This window comes from Oreochromis niloticus, linkage group LG19, assembly GCF_001858045.2.
Source record: "Oreochromis niloticus isolate F11D_XX linkage group LG19, O_niloticus_UMD_NMBU, whole genome shotgun sequence".
Classification (NCBI taxonomy): Eukaryota; Metazoa; Chordata; class Actinopteri; order Cichliformes; family Cichlidae; genus Oreochromis; species Oreochromis niloticus.
In genome coordinates, this window is record NC_031983.2 from 19,198,335 (window position 1) to 19,224,327 (window position 25,993).

General features: G+C 42.5%; 1 protein-coding gene across 4 annotated transcripts; it reads right to left on the minus strand.

Annotated features, from left to right (window-relative positions):
- Positions 1 to 202: 202 nt before the first annotated feature.
- mideasb (mitotic deacetylase associated SANT domain protein b) lies at positions 203 to 25,950 on the minus strand. 4 transcript variants are annotated; one of them, XM_005477285.4, is made up of 13 exons: positions 25,550 to 25,950; positions 18,719 to 20,489; positions 16,661 to 16,933; positions 15,754 to 16,090; positions 15,438 to 15,504; positions 13,749 to 13,891; positions 13,303 to 13,406; positions 9,828 to 9,903; positions 8,840 to 8,928; positions 7,031 to 7,174; positions 6,516 to 6,638; positions 5,353 to 5,552; positions 203 to 3,638 (listed from the first exon to the last, which is right to left on the minus strand). In XM_005477285.4, exons 2-13 carry the CDS (start codon positions 20,198 to 20,200, stop codon positions 3,404 to 3,406), a joined length of 3,273 nt encoding a protein of 1,090 aa, XP_005477342.1. In that variant the 5' UTR covers positions 20,201 to 20,489; positions 25,550 to 25,950; the 3' UTR covers positions 203 to 3,403. The 4 variants fall into 4 exon arrangements, with proteins under 4 accessions (XP_005477342.1, XP_005477343.1, XP_013125513.1 ...); XM_005477286.4 differs by lacking the exon at positions 25,550 to 25,950 and adding an exon at positions 22,544 to 22,979; XM_013270059.3 differs by lacking the exon at positions 25,550 to 25,950 and adding an exon at positions 22,544 to 22,978 and having other exon boundaries at positions 6,516 to 6,635.
- Between the last annotated feature and the right edge of the window lie 43 nt (positions 25,951 to 25,993).

The window sequence follows — 25,993 nt, forward strand, 5'->3', positions numbered from 1 at the left end:
ACAGAACAGCCTGGCTCTGGGCACAGAACAGCTTCTTCCTCCTTTCCTTCTACCTGCATGAACCGCTGCAGCAATGCTGCCCCCTTGTGTGCTGGCTGTGAAGTAATGCAAACAACAGCAACTCTCACTGTTAGAACTTTCTCAGGTCTGGCTTGGTGTAGTGATCGTGGGGGGTGAAAAAAGTGACTCAGAAAGTCCTGCAGAATATTTTAAAACTTTAATATACAGTGCTTCATAAATCATTACTAAAAACACAGGTGGTAAAAATCAAATCAAAACAAATAAGTTACACTGTAGTAAAAAGCACTTGAGATTCCTTTCCGTTTTCATCATTAGTGTGAACCTCATATGAAAATAGCATAGAAAGTATGCAAACATAGAATTCCATTCTTATATAGATTTCTAATCTTTAGCTAAATAAACCTTTTGTCCCCTCAAAATTCCCTTAACCGGCCAGAAGAAACAAGGAAAGCTCGTGGCCTCGACTTCACCCACAAGTCTGCTTTTAAGAAGCGGGAACATCTTTTTTCTGTCGCAACATCCCCCTCCCCTCCCCCGGCATGAACCCAAATAAAAAGAAATATAAATTAACATATCAAACATGTGAACAGTCTGCAATTTCTTTTCTCCGCACTAACTGGTGTACAGTTAAACATCTTACCTATCAGCAGTCATACACACACACACGCTCTTTTAACACGGTGCCCCCCTGCCACACACATACACAAACACACACACACTCGTACGTGAACAGTCTGTGCATAGACCCAGGTTTAACTTGTGGACTAACCGGTAATTGGAGCCCTTTCTCCCCGCTCCCCCCCGAGCTCCCCCACTGTGGTTTGTCCTTTAAAGGAAAATAACCCTTTAACCCATTTGTTGCCATGGCAACAGAAGCTGGCTCTGGGCTGAAGGGCTTAACACAGATATGCAGCGATAGACGGATCAAAACACACCGTCTCCATGGTCTGATTCAGCGCCTCGTATCAGCAACAAAGTAAACAAAAAATTAGGCGACCACAGATGCATGGATTCCTTATCACAGCTATACCATTAACGTGCATTTTAATCTATTTCTTTTGCACACGTTTCCATTTAATTATCAAATGCATTTGTAAGCTGGGTCACGCTGTCCTTTAGCTGCTGCTGACGACCCCCTCCCCACAGCCAAGCTCTCATTGGAGCGTGTTGGTGCCACAACAATCTAAATGCAGACTGAGACACTTTTCCATGCTAACTAAAGAGAGACACTATTCTTCTCTTCTGTCGCATCACGCTTCAATTTAGAAGCACCAAATATCAGCAACCAGGTGCAAGAACACAAGTTGAATAACGGCACGGACATTCGCCTGCAAAGAAAAAAAAACCAAACCAGGTACTGAAGTAGAGAATGGTCCCTCCCTTTGTCCCGATCTGTATGTTTTATAGTAAACAGTCTGTGTGAAGTGTTTATAGTAAACTTAGGAGCAAAAACTCGAGGGGAATTTGCATGACAGCAATAAAACCCTGTAAAGTTCGAGCTTCCATCTCTCTTAATGCCTGTGTTTCAGCTTTTGCCAGTAAATTATTTACCATCATCAACAGTTTGTGGGGAGCGTAAATAGTGAGCTGTGGCTGACAGGTTTAGCTAGAGGGCATGTGCAAGAAAAAAAAAAATAATAAAAGAGCCAGATTTAAGAATCTGTGAGACAGACGGAGCAAAGAACTGCCTCTAAAAACCTGCAAAACATGACATTTTAGTCTGAATCAGCCATAAAGAAGAAATTTCCTTTTGTATTCAGTCGGTAATTAGATGGAAGTATGAGGAAAAAGCATACTGAGGTAGAAAGTATGTGCTAAAGGCCTACAATATTGGTTCAGTTAGCAGTGAGCAAAGTTTCTGCTGCTTCACCCATTTGTTGATGGAAGTAAATAATTTACTTACACAGGATAACGACAATTTTAGTTTGCTTGAGCCAGATTGTACAAGCAAAAATTTCCACTATTATCGAGACAAATTTAATTGAACTGTCTCGAGTTTGTCATTACCGTTTTCTGCTTCAATGTGTGCATCTGTAGAGATCTGCAGTTTCAACAGTCTGAGTCAATGCTTCCCATCAGTTACAGTGGTGCCAGTGAGGCATCCGGAGCAGCTGGTCGTAAGCTTGAAGGAGAAGGTGGGAGGGGGCGGGTGGGCTTGAACACTCAGGTAACAGGGGGTCAACTTGTTCTATTGCACATACATCTCTGCCTTTTCTTCATTTCATGTTTCCAAAAGAAATCTCACAGTTATAAACAGGCAGCAAGTAGCATTATTTGAGTTTTTTTGTTTAAATTAAAAAAAAGAAGGAAAAGAAAAAAAAGCTCTGGACAAAGATGGGAAAAAGCGCTTAATTAAACTGCAGCCAATACCAGAATATAATATTAATAATAATAATATTAATAATAATAATCATAAACAGGAATATTCACAAAAAACAACAACAATAACCGTATATAGCTACACAGGCAAAAAAGAAAAAAGTAACGTCACCTGTATACATATCAATAAAAAAAACAACAGTGTAAAATTGATTGTCATTTTGAGATAAAAAGCATAACATCCAAGGCATCGACAGTGAGGAACTAACCGGGAGCTATAAAAGGTGACGGGGCTGAAGGTGGAGTAGGTGGAGGGGGGTTCACAGAACAAAAGCCCAATGAACACAGAACCCATTTGGCGCACATGCGTCTGACAAAGCTTTTGGCAGCTTTGAGTCCAGGAGAGCGGCGACACAGAGGCAACAGTTTGCACATGCCATCCATCCATCTGTCCGTCCCGGAGCGGAGAACCTAACAGCACGAGCCTCCGTTCGCTTCAACGCTCCTCCAGCTGTCCGATTTTAATGTCTTCAAAACTTCACCCGATGCTGGACGGTCGAGATGCAGCTTTTAAGCAGGTGCTGTGGCTCATCGTAAGAAGCGAAGTAGAAAAAAAACTAAACAAAAGGGGGTCTGACGAGTTCCACACCAGTCAAAATGATGCAGGGTGAGTTTCAAACTGGCGAGGAAGGCCGCGGCTGGGAGTGGAGAAAAAGGACAGCGCCGAAAGAAGCGGCATGGCTTTGATTTGACCGAGCCCTGTGACCAAGAGAGGTAACACTTGAAAAGCTTTTCAAGCAGAGTAAAGGGGAGTTGGTGAGTTTTGGAAAGCACGTTGTTCCAACACGAATAAAACACTCTCACTCAGTCCACGCGTTCACAGTTAAATGAGGACACGGGAGCTCATCTGTCCCTGAATGTGCCAAGTAACAGAAGTCTTCTTGTTCCACAAAAATTTACAGAAACTTCACGGGAGGGTTTCTTTATTTCTTTTAAACTGTCCTTCTCCTGTCCAGTAATCAAACCTCGCTACCGTTACAGTCGGTGTGTACGGCCTTCCCATTTACTGCCAGTCATCGTCGTCCTCGTCCTCTGCGTCTGAAGAGTCATCATTGGTGCTGTCGCCGCCCACCTGTCGCTTCCCGTTCTGCTGCCGCGCAGCCAGGATGGCAGCGGCCTCGGCTGCTTTAGCCGCCGCCCGCTCCTCAGCCTCCTTCTGCCGCAGAGCTGCAGCCTTCTTCTCTTGCTCGGCGTGGCTCTTCATGTGAGCGCTGCGGCTCTTCACCTTGTAGAAAATCCTGCAGGGTTAGGGAAAAGCAGGTCAAAGATGCGTTTTGCTTTCATTGCTCAGAGTGGTTATACTAATACCTCCATGCTTTACAAACAGCTAAAATGCAACTCTGCATATTCGCCTCATTTAATATGTACGGCTCTATAAATATGCAATCTGCTACTCTTGCTATGAAGAGGAAAGCAGTGCTGTTTGTGTTTGTTAAGCAGGCTCAGTTAAGCTCAGTTTGTAAGTCTGGAGGTTAGGAACACAAAGCTGCTTTTAAGCATCAACAAAAGCATTAATAAAAAAAAAAAAAAAAAAAAAAAAAAAAAAGCTGGTATTGGACGGACACTGGACACCAGCTATGTCCTGGCTATGTGCGTCTGTTTGCAACATGGCAAATGGAGGTGGCTGAGCACACACAGAGACACGTTTAAATAGAGACATGTAAGACATCAGCCTCCAACATCACTGTTATCCAAACAACTAATAATGTGTTGCCAGTGACAGATAAACGTCCTCATCACTAGGTCTGACTTGTTAGATATGAAACTGTGGCTCTCTAGAGTTTATTTTTGAAACAGTCAGTGACACATGGAAGTTCCTCAGCCATGTCATTGACGAGTTAATTTCAGCATATTAAAATAAACAAACAAACAAACAAACAGAACTATCGGGTACCAATGCAAAGGGAAAGACATGCAAAGAAAACAAGGCTGTTTGGAAAAAGGTGGAACCCATTTCAGCTGCTGTTTGCCTGACATGGTCACAGCAAAACAAACCGCTTAAGACTGAATATGCAGAATTTGAATATATTACTTTATGAATTATGGTGTAGAGAAAATGTTAAAAGCCCACTAAGCAAAAAGACATCATTATAAGTAAAAGGGTTCAGCCGGGGGGAATTATTTTATTATTTTAAAGAGCACAAAATGAAAATTAGATTATACGCTCTGGGAACCACCTCATAAAGCCTCTTTTATTCACGTTTTATTGAAACACTGCACATTATTCAACAACTCACACATTTATTCTAAGCTCAGTACTTCCAGACAGCAAAGAATCTGTCTCTCTGTAAAGACTGAGGTCAAAGTTCACTAGCATACACGAACACAAGCTTCTAAACAACAATGATTTTCACTACTTCTTTGTGCTTTCTCATACAATTATGAAGAAAACATTACAACTAAAATTCGATCATTTTAACTCCACAATAAATCTCACGTCATGTGACACAACAGCAGATCTGCGATAAAACATTTCAAAGCTGTGAATCACCTAGCTGGATATCTGTGGTGGAGGATAGTCTATAATGAGGACACTGAGCTGGTGTGAAGAGCGAGCGTAGTGCTCTTCAAGTCATTGGGTAGAGCTGCATTGACAGGAGGTGTGATGTGCCGTATCTACTCTGTGTTTCGGTTGCTAGGACACAGTTGGCAATAACATGGCCGGTGTTGCCAGAGGACGAGTTGTTATTTTACCAAAGCATGACAGGACGGTTTGATTCTTTCAGAGAGACACCATGAGACACTTCCATCTATTTACCATTCATATTCCAAGTGGGCAAAAGAAGTACAAATATTTCCAACAGAATTTTTATTTTTCCCATCTTGTCCTGTGTCTAAGGCTACTTACGCAACTCGAGTGAGCGCTGCTGTCATCTTTACATAAGCAAACAGACTCACCCCAGCCTCTCCGACACAACAGCGGTGACTGATGCCACATTTCTGATCACTGACCTGCCACATTTCTTGCAGGGAAATTCCCCCTCCTGACCAGCTGGGCCTTTGTTGCCTGTCGAAGGAGTTGTCTTGCGGGCGTTGCTTTCGTAGCGCTGTTTGGAGCTGGGAGGTGGCGGATGAGGGGGGTGAATAACCCGAGACAGCGACTGCTCCCTCCCCGCGTCCTCCTGGCCTTTCATAATCAGAACAGTCCCAGGCTGCACACCCAATAAAAGAAAGACGTGCTGTTAACATGAAAGCTCCAAAACACCTTTAACATAGCTGCTTAGTGCAGCTGAAGCCAGTTTACGAGCAACTTTTATGTAGAATAGCTTCACAACGGTATGCATGTGGATGCATAAATGAGGACACAATGAAACTGCAACATACACACAGCCTGAATTCTTCTTTAACATTTAAAAAAGAAAGAAAAAAAGAAAAAGAAAGGAGAAAAGTTTCTTGTTGAGTCACCGTTTCCCAACAAAGGCTACGGAGTTGCACAATGCAGAGCAGAGAGCTGAGGGGAGGACTTGAGTTTTCTTCTCTAAAACCCCAGCGGGGGGCAGCAAAACCAACAGCCAACCAGCAACTCAGGCCAGGTTCAAAAGGACAAATGTTCAACTGATACATTTCTAAAGCAGGAATCAGTTTGCCGTAAAACATTTTTCCATAAAATCTAATCTTATCTTCCGAAACTCTCCTGCACAGTTTCTCTTTGCTTTAAATTAATTTATATCTAACTTATATGTTCAATATAAATCAGTCGAAATACTCGCTTTAAAATATCTTTTAGAATAGTCTGTGTGTGCACAAAAGCAAAAAACTAAAGATGATTAAAATAAATTACATAATTACATTATTTCTACTCTGAAAAATTATTTTTGTAAAAAAGCACGGATAATATACTACTAAATAATACACTGTACGCGATAAGTATAATGAGTATAATAACCACAGTAATGATAGAAATTCAGTGCAACCAAACTAGAGCACCAACCTTCATATTTTGGGGTTGTATTATATTAAAAATACTGTTAACTCATTTTATCTCATCTTTGAGGACAAAGAGGAGAAAACACTGAAAGGAAAGACTTCTGTGCTTGCTGCTCAGCTTTACATGTTTTCATTTAATGTATTCACACCATCATTAATTCATGCAGCTCTTCTAATTGCACACGTACATTCTCTGTGGACGGCAGTGCATGAGACGTCCTGGTAGGGCAGACATCCGGTTTCCTGTCAGCTGACCCTTCCCATTTCCTGCTGTCCTCCTCCCGCTGTGGCTCCAGTCTGTGAGAGCCCTGCTGGTCCAAGAAGAACATTGACATTGAACTTACATCTACTAGTATAAAATTCATTTTGAGAGCTATTTTGTACATGACCACATTCACACTGTGGCTACTTAAATACAATTATAGCAAACATGCTGATATATATATATATATATGCATGCAGCACTATTCAGTTACCATAAAACCAGACCAGCCTGTAGTTGTACTTTTTTTTAACATGCTCTACTTCTATTATCAGTGTGTACGGTTACTATAGACACCATGAACCACAGTTGCAGACAGCTACAGACTTTTACATAGTTCAGTTCAACAGCGATCAGTGAGGATATTTGCATTTATTAACCAGACATCCTTTTATCCGCTATTTTCTGCAGCGCTAATGTGAAACATGGTTTAAGACTGACCTTGTGGTCCATCTCCTCTTCTGTGGTCTTGCTTTCCAAAGGCTCTGTCTCACCGTAGGTTAGCGTACCATTGCGGCCAGTCTTCACACGCTTCTTATAGGTGTAGTAAAACTCCACACACTGGGCCACCGTCTTTGTGGCTACCTGTGAACCGCAACCGTGCTCTTTATTAGTGAATTTTAAACATTTCTCTTTTTTATAGAGTCGACCTACATGTATGAGCATTTCAGAGCTGCTAAAACAAGCAATCGCACCCAAATGACTTCTTTCTGAAAACAAGAGTTCAGAGCTTTAAAAAAAACAAACACATTCTGTGGCGTGTGTGGGGGGTGGGTCTTTTCATTTTTATGCATCATGGCATTTCAACTTCAGCTTAATTATATCCGATTCCCTTGAAAAACCTTGTTGCAAATTCAGCTCAAATGATTCATTTCAATATTGGTTAATCTGCCATTTCCACCAACTCTCTTTTTTTCTTTAGTAGTCAGTGAACTACGTTGTCAATAATGACAAATGCCCATCACAAAGATTGACAATGAAAAAGACAATGTCAGCACTAAATCTAATTCAGAAGTTTAAATTTGATTTGGCTAATGAAGCTAAAATAACCCAGCTAACATTGTGGCTACCACTTGTCCAACTAGGCTTTTTGATGATTATTTTATACTTAATTCAGTTAGCTTAATCAGCTCGCTGATGTGCTTGGTGCAGAGTGGCAAGTAAGGAGCTCTCACTCTATAGTAAAGGCATGGGCCATGCTAGCGCCCAGTATTAGCTTTCTCTGGTTCACTGGCTAGAGAGAGGCTATTTCAGTAAAGCAATAACCTGAATGACAAATGATGCCACATCAGCCTCTTTTAAAGTGAGTGTGTTTCCGTCTTGATGCAAGCCAACGATAGTTTAAGTAACGTTACAGGGGTTATATCACATCCACCATATTGGACGTGCTGCAACATCTTCTGGGGAAAAATGGGTATTCCCAAATGGTTGGCAAGGGATTGCTGGCAGTTGTTGGGTGAAGCTGATCACAAATAGGGTGTTACACCAAAAACATCTTTAGGATTCCTTTGGTCACTAGCAGATATTCGCAGTCACCTGTCGTTGTAGAGACAAACGTCTCTGCAAACAAACTCCAACTACTTTCAGAGCCGTAATAAAACTTGGAAAAATGTGCAGTAAACTGGAAAATGATCAAATTTGCTTTGCTTTGAAAACACATGCCCTAAGTTTCCAGTTCATGCTGCACTTATCACAGTTTCACTATCATTCAGAAAGTAGCTGGCGAGTGCAGACAAGTCTGCATGTAGATGTAGCAATCTGCTCGTGACCAAAGGTGCAGTTGGAGAATATACGTTTTTTTTCCCCTCATGATCCCTGGTTGCCAGATGGTTACGAACCGGCCTCTAGGCCTGTGGAACTAGGGCCTTATTCACTTGACCCTACACTATTACTATGGTTATCATAGCTCCAATATGGCAGATAAGTAAACATCATGTGCAAAATCCTCAGGACCTCAGTGACACTGAAATTTTATTTTTGAAAGAGAATCTCCTTGATCTCTGAAATGGTTCAGACAACAAAACTGTATCACTTTGCACTTTTGAGAAAAACCTGTTGACTATGAGACACCAAAAAAAAACCCCAAAACATCAAACCAAAAGGAAATACTTCTACGAAGCGACTCAAAGGAAGAAAAATATCATGTCTACAGTGATCATAGTAGAAAGTGATCGACAGCTACTAGATGGCCTTGTTCTTCCGTCACTATAGTCTGGACTTCCCTCTCCTTGTGTTTGAAAGGACACATACCTGTTTCTGCACCATGAAGAAGTCTTTCTTGTATGCAGCGATGCCTTTGTTAAACTGGCGTCTCTCAGCTGCTGTCCAACTGTCTGATCCTGTAGAGAGGAGGCACAGAAAGACAGAGGAGGAGGAGGAAGAGAGGTAGAAAGAAAAGAAATGCAGCTGTTAGTTTAAAACACTCCAAAACTATCTGTTTCCATATAAAGGGTGTGTGTGGAGCCTCGTCAAGTTCACTTCCACCCCCACTCTCAACACACACACACTACTGGATAAACAAAGACTCCCCTGTCTCCTGCTTGGGATTAACCACATGCTGCAAGCCTCTCCAACCCCCACCCCCCCACCCAATTCTCCTACTTCCCTCATCACATTGACTCTGACAATCCTCCACAGTCACCGACTACCCCACCACTGCCACACGCTCACTACTGCAGCTGCCACTGCTTTGAGGCAAGGCAGAGGGCTCAAAATCGATCACTGTTTTAATGATGAAAGCACAAAAAGCGGGGCTAAAAAATGGTCTAAAGAATGAAATGAAAAGCCAAAACATGCACACATGGGGTTCATCTTGGGTGAAATCAGAATTCTCAATGATTTATAAGAATTTATTTTGAGTTTCTTGAAGTACCAGCTGTTTGGAGTGTAACAGAAATAGCAATGATGGACTTTTACTTGACAGGGTCACAAAACCAGGATGGTGCATAAATACAGTGCAATTTAATATGAATCTAATCTGATAATCTTACTGTATAGCAACTTGCTTTGTCCAGTCTAAAAACTCCACATTATGAACTTAATATCACTGCAGACCGAAATCAAACAGCTTGGATATGTTTAGTACAGAAAAAGGCTTGAAAGTCAACTTTTTGATAATGAATCCAGTATTTTTTTTTTCAACTTTACAAATAATCTCAAATACCCCTTTTTTTTTTTTTTTTTTTTTTTTAAATCTAAGGTTATTTGAAAGAAAAAGAAAAAAAGAAGCTTAATTTACCTGAGTAATGGTAGTTGGACAAATGATGGGACTTTGGGAAAATTGGATTCCTCAGCATCAGCATGGACAGAGCAGCCTGAAAAACAAATAACATACCATTAGTGTTTGAAAGTGAATAAACACGGCACAGCAGCTGCACAGCAGTGATTGTTACGAGCCTTTATACAGCCAGTCCCTCCTGCTACACAAAGCCAACTCTTGCTCTATTAGGCGCTCCAATTGTGCTTTTATAGATCTGTAAAACACTCTGAGCCAGAGCGTGAATCAGTTTCTCACAGGTAACTAGGGACTGAGATAACCACTGCTCTCACTTTCCCTGAAAATGCCAGGTATCTGAGGGCTTTATATCATAATTGTGCGCGCTCTCTGCCATTGTCAAAATAACAATTAACTTTGTGCTCTTAAAGGAGAAACTGACTGTGCGTGAATGCTGGAAGGCGGCAGCTCGAGCTGGCCCGCTGCAGAGAGTGGGCGCTATGACAGCCCCCTCCCCCTCCCCTCGTGGTTTCCTTGACAACGTTGGACCACTGCTGGTCGCTAGGGCCTGAAATCGTAACCAGCAGCATCATAAAGCACACTGACAGCTCTACTGCTACGCTGCAAGACAACTTCTGCTTCAGTAATGGAAGTATTGACTTAAGATCTGCATTAAAGTCACTGTAATGAAGTGCAACGTAATGCGCAATGCAAAGAGTCTTCCTCTGCTGATGAGTGTCATACATAATTACCATACTATCATCAGTTACATCCTCCTTAAATTGTCTTTACACTAAGCCCATATAAAGTGTGACAGATGGCAGAACACTTGTGTGCTTCAGGAAACAGTGACTGACATTTAGCATTGTTTTTAAAGTCGTATACAACAATAAATTATTATCATTGCCATCACTCTTTTCTATTTCCAATTCTGACCTTTTTTTTTTTTTTTTTTTTTTTTAAATATTCCAGCATCCTATTACAGATGTTGCTCCAACCCTCCCACCTTTTATTTAATTCAAATAATAGTACATTTAATCACACAATAATAAAATATATATATATATGAAAAAGTCACTGGATGTTCAGTTGCTGGGAGTTTAATGGGGTTGAAATGGTGGGTAAGAGCCACTAGAGATGCTGCCTCCTCAACATTTAACAGCAACCACTCTTTGACCTCATTACAACAAGCCCAGAGTCTATTATTTCTCACACACACTGAGGTTTGGTGTGTTTTATGTAAATGTTTTATTATTCTGCTGTTGAACGCAGCTGTGAAAGTTGCGTTTCAGTTGGTGGCTTACATGTTGCAGTATCAGCACTGAAATCTTCACTAGATCGATCTGTTCATGTGCTCAGATGCAACTAGTGGTCTGCAGTAAGTATGAGACACAGGATGCATCATAGCTGCAGTGTAGTGGAACACCCATCTGTCCAGGCAGATTTCTCAGGAACGCCACGCTGAGTGATGGCAAGGTCATAAACATTTATGTCACATGTTGCATTTAAGGCACTTTCTCTTGCGAGTAACGCCAAGAAGAATGTGTGAACCTGCCAACGTGACTGACAGCCACGATACATTTTACTGGCCGTGCTGTCTTTTTCTCTGAGACCAACGTGTGAAACAATGCAAGAAAGCACACTCAAAACATAACACTAATCACCTGGGAATACATTCAACAATTTCATCAACCACTAAAGATATGTTCACTACCACATATGACAAAGAAAAAAGGCAGATAGCTCCAAGAGCATGAGAGCTATCAAAAATGTGGCATATTTCTTTTAAAATCTCCCTTAACCATTATATGTTTATCAACTGATTAAATAAGTGTTTCAGCTCTACAGCCCCCAGCAGTACGTGTACCTCTTTGTGCCTCGATACAGGAGGATCAGTCTGCTTCTGACTAAACGGCCAAACGGTTTAACTATCTCCGTCATCTCAGGCCACCGGGGTTTCAGAACAGAGTAAAGTGAAATTCTACTGATCACTCACTTCCTTTCACTACTCACCAAGTGCTAAAGGCACTGAATGACTACATTAAAAACATGGTCAGCACATGTAAGGGCACTCATCACTAAACCTAGCATGCATAAGCAGGCAGTCAGTATATTCTATAATATACAGTAGTGTACTGCACAAATCTCAAGGCAACACTCACTTCTATCTATGAAAGGTAGAGTATTTTTCTACCAGCACAGTGATTCCCAGTGATTTATTATCCAAAAACTTGGTATATCTCAGCATGATGTGCAGTGTGTCTTTAAAGATTTTGAGGAAACTGGACATGTTGAGCACAACAAGAAGAAGTGGCAGGCCAACAGCCTACAGAAGATTGATATCTGCCATTGTTCAGAAAAGGAAACGGGGAGAAAAGTCTGAGGTATTACAAATTACACGAGAACTGGACTGAAAATCTGTGGCAGTGGGTCCTATAAAGTGCTGAATCCAATCTTGAAATCCAAATCAGTTTTACCATACAACACGATCTGATGATAACAGCTTCATTTTTCAGCGTTAAAATGATCCCAAACACACTCTCAGTTCCATAAATGCATATGTAGTTAAAAAAAGAAAAGAAAAAAAAAGACAATGCAACCCTGTCAGTAATGAATTGGCCTTCCCAGAGGGGATCATCTTGACTGAGAATAGAACAACATCCAAAGAAGAGCTTTGAATGTCCTTCAAGAAGCCTTGTTAGCAATTCCCAAAGAAATTACAAGAAAGCTTACCCAAGAGAGTTCAGGCTATGTTGAAGAATATAGCATTAGAACTGTATAAAGCCTGTGTCTTATATATCTGTATTTCCATGCATGTTTGCACATGTTGCAATAAATCACTGCACCCATTTCCCATATACATTAGGTGATATTGGGTGGCTCAAGATTTTTGAAATAGTGCTGGTCTATTTTCAGTGTACTGAAGATACAGCTTGACATGTTTTCTGCAGGCAGGATTTAATTATTTTGACAAGGACACATCAGTACAAATACTGATTTTTTTCTTCATTCCTCTGCCTTTTTTCTCCTACACTGAACAAGCAGACAGAATTGTTCACATGAGATTTAAAAATAAAATCTCAAGCAAAATTGCCAAATATTCTAGCTATTTAAATTTTAGTAATTTATTAGTGCATTCTTGTCTGCTTTTGTGCTGTGACAAATATTAATCATTCATTCTGTTACATGGAGCACTGCAACAATAAATGAGCATATAAGACCTATGCATGATGCCTTTGTCTCAAATATGAAATATTACCATTTAACAACTTATACCGAATGTTACTATACTGTAACACAATATAATCTGTGTGGACTTTATCTGTGATCTGTAAGTGAAAACAGTCTTTAAGAGGTAAACAGGTTGGTGTAAAGTGTGAGTGGGCTAGAAGAAAACCTGGCTCGAGTCCGACCACGGTGAAGTACAGCTCCCAGTTATGTTTTTATTATTCATGGTAATCCCTGTTGCAGTCAGTATGGATTGTTCTGTTGAACTCACCATTATGTCCCCTTTGCACTCGTACAGACAATGGTGGGCTAACTCCTGGTTGGTGCCTCCTCCACATAAAACGCTGGAGCAGGCCAAGTGCATGAGGTCTTCCACTGCAAAAGCAAGGGAGAAAAAATGATTTTGCATACAGTGATGACAATAAGAAAATGTATTATTAAGATATGCAATACATGGAGACAAAATATGGTTGGTTTCAGTGTTCTGGTATGTTTTTATTATCCAGGACTCAATAAAATTACATACTCCAGCTGTTGAATCAATTTCGCAATATTGCAACATTTATATACTATTACTTGAAATTCTTATGAAGAGAGGTTTTTTTCTTTAAGGCCACTTTAATTTATCAAACTTTTCACTGCACCACCATCTGCGTGCCATTATATAAGCTTTCGGTTTCACTTCATATTCTCAAAAACTCTCAGGCAGTGACTCACCTTTCTGCTCAAGGTCAGGTTTTCCTTCCAGTTCGCTCAGGGGAACCCAGACCAGTTCTGCACGATGATGATCCTGCTCGACAGCAGATCGCTGCCTCAGCTCTGGTACTTCCGCCTGGTACCGTGAGCCAATATTTATGCGTCTGGGAACAGGACATCAGTTTTAAAAACAAGGCAGGAGGTGTTTGATCCATTTAAAATTCATCGACTCTTTCTGCATTCACGAGGCATTTAGTCACTCTTAAATATTTTAGCGAAGACAGCATTTGCTTTATGAGTATCAGTATCAAGTTGCGCTTTACAGTAAAGCTCGTGTTGTTTCTGAGAACGTTTTTATTTTCTTTGCTCGTCTGTTATATTCTTTAAAAGGTCACAGAAAAATTGCTGAGGCACTCCGGCTCTGAACATTGCAGATCTTGTACTGTTAACCCAGCTGAACCGATGGTCTGAATTTAGCAAGAAAAAGAACAAAACCATGCAAAATTAAATGTGAATCAGATACAGTTCTTTAAAAACTTACATATCAATGCAAACCAGATATCTCAGTGTGAAAGTTGTAAAAATTATGCTGTCAACAGATAGCGCTAGGATATCCCCTCCCTCCCTTGCATTTCCAGAGAAACTGCGGTGTACCCAGCTGAGTGTGTGTGTATACTGGCAGCCTCCCCCAGAGAAAGTGGGCTGCTAAAACTTGACCTGCAAAGGCTGTTCTGTGTTTGAAAGCACACCAGATCCAGCTGAAAACATGATTTATGAGAAGCCTCCCTAGCTCATCCCTGCCTAACATCTGAGCAGCTGGCATCAGTGAAGCAACAGCTTGCACAATGCACCCCCATAAACTGCAACTCATCGTTGATGCAACTACAAAAAATGGATTTTCATACACACCCAGCTATCAGTGGCTTTGTTTATTCATGGAGTAACTGCTGACTTTATCTAGAAATGCATTTAAGGTTGTAATTCTTTACATTTTCATTACAGCATCTAGTTTTACTAGTTTTCTGGAGTGGCCATTCTATACATTTACATTCAGTAAATGCATAACGCTCTATACAGTAGTTTTCACTAGCAGCTGTAGCTTATGCCACTCTCACCCTGGATTCAGGGTCTTTCCATCTAGGATCTTACCTTAAACCCTCACAATCTATTACTCGTTCTAGGCATTTCTTTTCCAACAGCAGGCTTTTTTTTTTTAGTTTTTGATTAAATGAAATAACATAATATTGTTTCTCTGTATTTATAACACAGTAAGTGCAACCAGTGAGCATCCTTAAAGCAAAACGCCCTGTTTTACTATCAGTAACGGCTACATGTGCCCATTCTAATCACTTTCCAACTCTGCCAAAACTTTAAATAATATTTGCATATCACACTGAAACCAGGTTTCACGTACAACTTAAAAAAACGAGATGTTCTAGTGCGACATTGGGCCACATAGTTGATTCAAAGAGACAACTTCTGGTAATAATGTTAGCTGTGGATGACAGAGCAAAAGAATTCAGTGGTAACTGTGGTGAAGGGGGAGGCCGCATTAAAAGACGGGATTAGAATTTCAAGAAGTCTATGTTCTCCTTCAAGACGTTTCATAATTCAATTCACTGTTATGCTTTGAATAATTCATTGTAGCAATAGAATTCCTTTCAAAATAGCACTTAACCTCTAAACTGATCGCACAGGAGAAATACTCACGGCTCATTGCTGACCGGAGTGGCTTCGCTCATAGCAGACAAAACTGGTGGTGTGATGTCGCAGCTGTCTAAGGGGGCAGCAAAAACACACACATAACGCACTCACTCCAGCAACAACAAAGACACAGCACAGGAGTACACTAACATGCAGTCCGTCACGATATATTCAAAAAAAAAAATGTACCTGGTCTTATATTCAGTTATTTATGGGGAACTACAGCAAGGTGCTTATTACAAGTGCACAAAACTTTAATCCACAGGAGATCTAAACTGGAAATTCATTCAGCTGAGTTCTATAAACTTCCTTTTTTACTTACTAGATCGCAATAGGCTGCGTGTGGCTGACTTGGGTGTAGCGGGAGGGGGAAGGCCTGGGCCACTGGCCAAAGCAGATGACAGGAAAGTGGAGAAGTACAGTCCGGTGCCTTCACGAACAGGGCTGAGGATCGGCGGTGGTGTATAGGGAGGTATGGTGATAGAATTGTCGGCGAGGCGTACGGGGGAACGTAGGTGGCTTTGGTAGGGTGTAATGCTGGAGTAGACGGGCGGGGCGATGAATAAAGGTTTAGGTGGCGGGATGAAGAGAGGCTCAGGGCGTGGACGGCGTTTGGACTTTTTGCCATCGTCGTCTTTTTCGCCCTCTGCGCCATCGTTCTGGGAAGGAAGGAAAATGTTATTTTAAGAGGTGAGGTTATAGCAGACGTTTTTGTGTCTCAAATAAAAATATGCTAAAATAAATTATACACAAAGCTGGTTTAGTGACTGTAAACGCCTCAAAAAAAAGAGAGAGAGAGAACAGGGACCCCAACCCTCAAATCTTAGGTACATAATGTACAGTACGGCAGTGCTAAAGCCTGCTAATCTGCCTGATCTGGGACAGGGCAAAGAGTTCACCAGCTATCCCCCCTCCATCCAAATAAATGAGAGAAAGGGAGAAAAGGGTACAGGACGAATATGGGGGCAGGGAACGCATGAAGCCTGGCTGGGGGAAGGGAGAATGTGTTCATGGGTGGGACAATGTGGAATAAATTCAAGGATTTATAACAGAAAAAAAACAAAACAAACCAAATGTATATAAAACGTGGGACTCCAATGTATTCTCCCTAACTGCATGGAGACTCCCATGCAACTTCCCTCTGAGATTTTGGTGAATGAGTTCTGCATATAAAAGTGTGTTTTGAGTGTAGAAAAAGCAAAAGCAGCAAGAATTTCATGTGTACCCACCTGCTCTGCACTGTCTGACAAGGAGTTCCTCAGTGAGCGTCTTCGGGTGACGATGACCGAGGGCTTGTGGTCTGTGCGCCCGAGATCCTGGGAGTTTGAAGACCTGTGAGGCCAGTTGGTTGCCAGACTTGCTTCGTCACTCTCGGGAGACGAGGGTTCCTGCCTCCGGACTGGAACAGACACGGGGATGACAAGTGGAACAAGGTTGTCGTCTCGAGGTCGCTTAGGGTTCATAATCTCTTGTTCTGTGGGACTCCATGGCCTGTGTGGCTCCTAATAGAGATGAAAATTCGTTATTGCAATACTCTTTATAAATGGTTTTCTTTTAAAGCATATGACATATCAAAAAATTATACCCATACTAAATGAGTTCTACTGCCTACTTGATAGTATTTAAAAAAAAAAAAAGAAAAAAGCTAATCTGACTTCTCAAACAACAACACTGTGACTGCTAAAGACTCACCAGAAGCAACAAGCAAAAAGGACAACTAATTAAATCAATTGCCAGTAAACAACATCTGTAAACAATGCCACTGCCTACCAACTCCAAGGAAGAGTAGCTTTGTTTTCCAGCTTAGCACACCCCAGTAAATAGATCTGATTAACAGGATGGGTGTTAATTCAGCTGAACAGGCTGCCGAACTCTAATCAGTACAATAAACTGGAATCCCACAAAACAACAATTAAATCAATACTCGAACAGATGCAGGCACCAATCACACTGAAAAAAAAAAAAAAAAGCACAAGAGAAAGTGAACTGCTGTGGAAAGAAACATTTCAAATGCCAGAATTTGAAATATAATAATGTCTCACTCTCAGCCCTTTCACTATCGTATTTTACTGCTAGGTGCAGCACTTTAGTGACATATTTAACATGCACTTCGATGGAACAACCCCCAAAGGCATTCTTCACAGTTTTTTTCCTTCGACAAACCATAATGAGTGGGCCCGAGCAGCCTCTGTGCCGTGATCAACTGAGGAACAACTTCAAAGCCATCTAAACGACCACATTATAGGACAGCTGAAGGCAGATGCATGCCGTCTCTGCACACTGCATCTTCATGGTTAGAAAGGCATGCAGCACTGTGGCTAAGCTGGAGCAGCTCTCATTATTGCTGGTGGAAAACTCCAGCCCTTCCACCAGAGTGGTGGAGAGATATTCTGCTGAGCACTGCAGGCAGGACAACCCTGCACCCCTCCCTGTATAGATAATGGGGGGAGGGCAGGCTGGAGTTTCTCTGCTTTAAAGGGGAGGGTGTGCAAGCATGTAACTAAACACACTGTCTGTACAAGCAGCTAACTGTGAGGGAAATTCAGGCCAAAGCCATGCTTAACTATAGATGTACTGACTCAGCACTGTTTAGCAACAGCATTTGTTGCACAATAAAGACATTCAGCACATAAACACAGATAATTGTATGACTTTGCATGGTACAGTCAGGGCATAATATCAGGTTTGTACATTTAACAAATCCTGTGAGAGGTGTAAAGTCAGACATGGAGGCTTTCCTAGAGCACATTTTACCCCAGTTTAATATTTGCTATGTAAAGTTTTGTCTTAGCTGCAGATTTTCCCCACAGGGCAGAGCTGAGCAGTTTACTTTTGCGGCGTACACTTCACTGGGCTCTGATTACATTCAGCATCTCTTCCAGCAACACGTTAATCACAAACAACACAACTTTTGGCACAGTTTTCCTGGCAGTGGCATTTGTCCCAGTTCCCACTCTTGCTCTGGGAGTAAAAGTCCCAATGCAATTATACCCTGGGATAACGCTAGAAACCTAGACTTCCAGCTCGCACTGAAATATTTGCAATTAAGGCTTCCAGCTTGTAGCGACAAGTTTAGATTTAAACAGCAGTGCAATCACTCGGATTCAGAACATTCTGTCCTTTTATATCAATACTTATTTCTGCCGTCCTCATGCTTGATAGAAAACAGCTGAGAAGCAGATGAGTGAGCAAAACAACATGGAAAACAGAAAGGCACATAAAAGCAAAGGCAAGGGGGGAAAAAAAATAGCTGCATTGCCAGTTTCCAAATAAAATTATGCATTTACCTTAAGATGTGATGGTGGAGACTCCCTTTCTGAGGCCTTCTGAGCAAGCATCTCCAGGTTGACCTCCTGGGAAACCCTGCGTTTCCTGCGTGTGCTTTGGATGACACCTGTCGGGGCTGCCTGGATGTCTCGTGACCCGTTCTGCGGTCCCTGAAGCACTGGTGCCGACTGCTCCAAGGGGACAGGCAGAAAGGGATTGTCTGAAGGCGCGCCACCTTCCTTGGAGAGCCGTCGAGATCTGCGAAGCTGCGTTTGGGATTGAAGCTGGATCTGAGGCTGAGACTGAGTCAGGGGCTCAGACTGCAGAGGGGGTTGCAGCGGGTCTGATGGCTGCTGTGGTTCTGGTGTGATGTCCTGGATGATTGGTTCCTGGATCTTTGGCGGTGCTGGACCAGAGGACTCGTAGGAGTGTACCACAACGGGCTGGGGGTGAGCGTGAGGGTTTGCATTTTGCACACCAGGGTAATAGTCAAGCACATGGGGGTTTTGTTGTTGCAACTGCTGATGCTGCATTTGCTGAATTTGGAGCTGTTGCTGCTGCTGTTGTTGCTGCTGCATCTTTTGTTGCTGCTGCTCATGCTGTATTTGTTGCTGTTGCTGTAGCTGTTGCTGCACATGCTGTTGGTGCTGAAGGATTTGTTGCTGCTGCATTTGTTGCTGGATTAGATGTTGCTGTTGGCGTTGTATTTGTTCTTGCTTCTGCAGCTGTTGTAAGTGATGTTGGGATTTTGCATTCTGTGCAGAGTAGTTTGGAGGGTTAGGTAGAGTTGTCTTGTTACCTTGGAACGTCTGGTAGTAGGCGGGCAGGTGCTGCTTGGGCTGACCAAAGGCCAACTGGAAGGACTGCAGGACTGAGCTTCCTCCTGGGTGGGATGTACTCTGCTGCTGGGTGTTGATCACCCCTGATTTCAAGGTGTCCTGAAAAACTTGCTGCTGCTGCTGTTGCTCCCACTCCATCCCCCGAGACTTGCCTACATCCCTGAACACTTCCACTGTAGGTTTGTCTGCAGCTCTGTTAGGTGGTTGTTGATGTGGCTGCAAGCCAGGGGTCTCTTGCATTGACTTCACAAATACATTCTGGGTCCTTGAGTCAGTTACTCCTCCAATATAACTTGCAAAGTTCTGCCCCCAGTGAGGCATGGTGGTCCAAGGTGCAGCTCTCGACTGCTGCTGATTGGGCTCCTGGTGAGCCCACTTCATGGGTACAGTCTGCTGATAATGACCCCTGCTGTGGTCGCCCTTATCTGGGCTGAAGATGACAGAGCTGAGGTACATATGAGGGCCCTCTGGATTGGATGTCACAGTACTTGCAGCCTCACTCTGTCCAGGCTCTGAAACATTACCACTCGCCACATAGTAGGACCCATCTGGGTGCTGAGAAGTCTCCTTCATTGCTACACTTTGATCGTTGAAAAATGTGATTCGTTTGCCTGTTCTTTTGGCATTAGGTTTCTGCTGCGCCGGTACGCTCATGACGGGCATGAATATTCCGAGGCAGGTAAAGATTTTCAGTCAGCTAAAGTGATAATACTCCACTTGAATGTATCAATCCAGCAATCAAAGATGGGAATATACCGTATACCCTTTTATAGGGAATGTACAATAAAATAAACCAGAAAAATCACACTGACGTCTGAATAAGCAGGAGCCAGGACAAACAAGGTTATCTTCTATCCCCTCTGAAGTTCTTTGTGACCTAATCACAGGTTGTCAGCCGGGAGTGAACAGATATGAAGACGTTTGTGTGTCTTTGTCATTCATGGACAACACCCTGTAGAGAAAATGAGACAGATGTCAAGCACTGAGCTATCAGTCCAAAGGGACTCTCCCCACTGGAGGGTCTCATTAACATCCCCGCCTCAATCATTTAAAAAACCTGTTGTTTGCTTTTTCAGCAATAGACCTCGACCGAAAAGCATGGGTGTGAGAACAGAGCATGCGAGGCGCCTATTCACAAAGCTCATGTGACAAAGGGATGATGTCCTACATGCAGGATAGCATGTATATAACCAGACGTGCGTAGAAAACTGGAACCAAAATAAGGTAGTTGAGAGAGACAGCCAAATCAATAGTTCCTGGAAATGTCACACAGGATATTACTGTGCCGTATTTAATCGCCACTGAAACAAAAACAAGCACTGAGGGAAAAAAAAAAGCTAATTGTTCACTGCACCACTGCTTTATCACCATTATCAAACTTCTCACAGCACACGTGACCTTTGACTAAAAGGAAGCTCTCTTTCCCGCGTAACAGACGGCGGACTGAAAGTGATAGAAACCACTTTTTTTTTTTCTTTTTCTCTTACAACTTGGTGACTCATCAAAGGGAAAAGAAGGGAACCCATGCCCTTTGAACCACGGCCGGAGACTCGAAAAAGAAGGGCAACTGAAAGTGAGCAAAGATGAGTCAGAATGAAACTATCTATGCAAAGGGGGGAAGCAAGGAAAAAGTCAAAATGGCCTTGAAGGCTTTTTTTAGCTTATGGAAAGATCTTGACAATTGCTGGTAACCCATTATTAAAATATTATCTGATGTCCGAGTTTCAAAACAGATTCTGACACAGTTCAGTTTGCCAAAAACATCCTGACTGCTGCTGTTAAAATTTCAAATCAATCCTCTGTCTGTGTAAAACAAACCAAACCTTGTGCAGCACTAAACAACTTCAAGAGAAAAGCATTACAGCTTTGTAATCGCTGCACGGCTGGTCTTGCACACCAACAATTTGGCAAGATGATTACATAAATGAACACGAGAATCTTTACAGGATGGCCTTGCCAAAGGTCCTTTCTGACAACATAGGAAGTGACTGACAATTGTCACCCTTTACTCTGGTGACCTGGTAAGACACACACACACTGCTTAAAATAGACAGCTGCAGCTGTTCAGATCCTGCACTCTCTGCGAGACACCACTGACAGAGTAAAGTGAATCGCCACACTATGTGGGCTAAGAAGCTGTTTCTGCATCAGTAGCAACACAATGTGCTGCTACACATGCATGCAGACACGTTTTCAAACTGTGAAACATCCTCTACGAAAAGCTGCACGTTTCGTGCAGGATGATTAAAATAAACAAATAAATAAATAAATAAAAACGGTTAAGGGTGACCATGCCGAGCATTAACCGCACCATCTGAGGTGAGAGATCATCATGACGCATCACAAGTGCAGCCTTACACAAGCCTTGGGTTTAGCCCAATATACAAACTAACGCGTTAAATGGCTTAAAATAAATGTCAAGCACCATTAGCCGCCCTAATCCATCGCCATTTCCTAATTCAAAATCAGCACCAGCGCTCACACATACACACACACACAATACGCGGCCTGCACAAATAAAGAAAACGCAAGAACACTCAACGTGTTGCCCTGGACCCACTCCCTCCACATCACTTTCTGTTTCCAGCCTGTTTTACGAGAAGCCCTTTGTTGCAGAAAACGGATTATCTACTCACTAATGCCATGTCCCATTGCAACAAACCGAAGCAACAATGCAGCTCCCCGTGACGAGAGAGGAAAAAAAAGTGTGGTGGCACGCTAAAAGACAACGCTATCGATTCAACTTGTCAAAAAAATTAATACGTCACGTTTCTTTCTATGCATTTTCGTTGCGATCCGCGTTCACTGGCACGTTAAACACGTCGCACAGGGCGAGCGGTAAGCCCCGCATGGAGCTCCGATCTGTCGACCGCCCAGTCCGCCACGGGCGAGGTAAACAAAACTTTGTCAGCAAGCTGTGGCCACAATAACGCGCAGTGTCGACCGTATCAACAACGCCACAGTCATCGACAGCGTGGCTCCGGCCCCGTGTTCCCCGATACTTACTGTGTTTGTCATGAAAGCTGCTACTAACGGCAGCTCAGCCCGCAGGATCGCACACTCGCAGCTCTGTGCGGCCAGCAGCGGCAGCAGGCCCGCACAATGCACTCCTGCGATGATGACTGCATATATCCCCGAGGTTGACTCATGCTATGTTGCTGACCTCACTCACTCACTGCTACTTTTCTTCCCTTCACGTCCCCTTACAAAGAGGGAAAATTTGTGGAGAGACACGGGAGAGAGGAGGGGGGCGAGGGTCAACCTCGCTGCGTAAACAAGAGTCCTTCGCGACAGGAAACGGGGTGCTAATCTGGAGAAACGTGAGCGCAGTGATGCCGCTGTCTGTTGCACATTATTGCACTATGATTGCACTAAAAACACACACTGGCAATGCGGCCTACTTGCTGTGCGCGTCTCCGTTCGTCTTGTGATTTCCCCCCTCCCTTAACCCAGCCACCAACCCAGCCCTCCAACACCACCAGCGCGCTGGCCACACCCACTTCCCTGCCCAAATAAGGGGTTTCCTTTGACATGCAAGGCGCCGTAATTTACGGAGCAAGATCCTTCTCAGTCCATGCGGGAAATTCCAACACACATGGGAGGACCGAAGGTCTGAAGGGGAAGGACGTTCACTTTCCTTTCACTACATTCACACTTCTTGTTTTCTTTCTATTGAATATTTTCTCTGTGAAATCTATGTGTAATGTTTACAAGTGGAAACAGCAGAGGAAGATTGTTTCTAGAGGCAAATGCAGAAAGGCCCTTGAGGGTGTGGGGCACAAAGTGTTTATAACCAGGGTTGTGTGATTTAGTTTTCCATATAATAATGTGAAACAATGAAATGCTACTTCATAGGAATCACACTGTCTTCAATTCAATGGGGTATTTTCATTACCTTAGGAAACATTGCAAAATGAACGCCCAATTTCCTGACAAAATACAGATAAGGACAAAATACCCACACTGAATCATAGACTGGAGCCAGAGCATGTAAGGATTTCTAAATGAAAAACAGCTTAAATGGCTATCCAAATAAGTAAACTGTGAAAATAAACGTGGAACTGTGAAATGAGATATACTCTAAGTAGAAATCTGCAGTTTCACAGATAACTAATAAGAGGAAGTACACAGGTGCAATTAAAGGAATGCACTAATATAACAGCTGACTATCTGTATGCTCGGCCTGATTATCCAATGGGCATTCTGGGCAAGTGCCCAGGGGTCTCCACCACCTCCATCTCCTCCAACTGCCAGGGGCACACCTAGGCATTCCCAAGCCAGCCTAGAGTAATCTTTCCAGTCTCTCCAGGGTGTCCTAGGTCTGCCCTGGGGCCTCCTCCTAGTGGGACATGTCTGCAACACCACATCCCCCTAGGATGCCAAACCACCTCAACTGGCCCCTTTTGATGTGGAAAAGTAGTGGCTCATCCTCATCCGATCTCTTAAAGCCGAGCCCAGGGACCCTTTGGAGGAAGCTAATGGAAGTTTTTATTTTTTGCTCAACCAGTTAAGCAAGCTAACAAGAGGATAGCTGTAGCAGCATCTCACAATCGCAGTGGATTTATAACCTGAAACTGTGGTTGGATCTAAATGAAGAAGCCAGGCTGCTCTCACCAGTGGAGGCCTGCTGAACCTCACAAATGAAGAAGCAAGTATCCAGTGAATATTTAATGCCTGCATCGTTATTATTATGTTATTATTATTATTCTCGTGACAAGCAAAAAAAGAACTCCTTTTGTACAAGTGGACACATCTCAAATATGTGCATCGATTTTTATTTTAGCACTCATCCGAATGGGGCAGTGAACAAGTGCAACAGATAGTGATATTGGCAAGTGGTGCTGACAGGAGGAAAAGTAGGAGATCATCATGGAGACAAATAGACAGAAAGAAGACAACAACAGGTGTGTGTGTGTATGACAACAATGACAAGTATTTTTATTATTATTACTATTATTATGAGTATTATTTAAAAACAAAAGTGAAAGAGCCCTGACTGCTTGCTCTAAGTTTTAGCGAAACTGTATTGTGGTGTTCTCTATTCGGAACTATTCTTTGTATATGTATGTACACATTCATGTCAACCATCCACCCCTTTTCTGAACCATATCACAGTTGCAGGGGGTCTGAAGCCTATATCAGCTGACTTTGGAGTTCAGTGAACTGAAACAATTCGATAAACCAAAAGGAAATGTGGGTGTTTTTTCACCAAAGTGCATAGCCTTTTTTTCATATGTGTAAAGGATCAAATTAATTATGGCTGAATCCTTTAATTTCTATTACAACACTGGGCAAAATCACGACAGTGCAGGCCTGTAGTCTCTCCTCCTTCTCTGTGGATCTCAAATTACATGACAGGACTCACCAATATAAGTTTTCAAAGTTTATGGCTGTAACATTTGGTTGATTAATGGGTTAGTCATTAATGTTTGAGGATTCCAGCTCATTTTCTGGATTCTGGATTTTCTGGAAGCAGTAAGAACAAAGTGCAGAAAAGGAAAGCATGAAATCACAAGAAAACAAGCATCTTCCCTCTGTGTGCTGACATTTTAGAGCCCACATTCTTAATCAGTACATCTAATCTAATCTAAATGTACACAACAGGAGATGTTTCTAAACAGTGCACATAAATATCACTGTAAATGCTGACACGCTTTTGCAACGACTGCCCAAAACCGATGCTTCTCCTTAATAAAGTCACGTTTTAGCACATCGCCACATTCCAACCTAACTTACAAGTGTCACTGTTTACGTAGGAGGGACTTTTCAGATAAATGTGACATCGCTGGTATGAATTGTAGTCTGGGGGCTTTCTGGGATTTTTACAACTCGCGTTTGTGAGATGGACGTGGGTTGAAAGGGAAAACAAAAAACAAACAAAAAACAAACAAAAAACAAAACAGCTCGCTGTCTAGTAATGGCACATTAATAGCTTCCCATTTAGCATTCGCCTTCATAAACAAAATACTTAGTAGCATGCACAAACAGCCCTTATGCAGTAACAGTACTTACATTAAACTCTGCCCTTCCATGGCACACAAGCCTTCATCATCTCGCTGTTTCGACAGCGCCCCGCTGCACCTAATGCTGACGGCATGCTAGAATAGTGTAACGGTAGCGACTGACTTAAGCATCAAACTTTTTTTTTTCCTCACTAGGCGTCACTTCCCCAGTCCTACTTTGATTCAGTTTTAGCTAGCAGTCGGTGGTGCAACGGGACATTAACAGTGAATATGTAAATGTCAAACGGACCGACTGAACTGCTAAAATGTTAATTAGCTGCAGTGTTGATAAACTCGACTGTAATAAAATGGGGCTGTTGAGGCCGCGTACCGTTTATATCTTAACGGCTCAACGGCACCTAGTTTATCACAGGCAAGATAGTAAACCCCCGCTGCACCGGAACATCGGTGGAATAATGTCGCACTTTCATTCAGGTATCTCAAGTTAGACCTT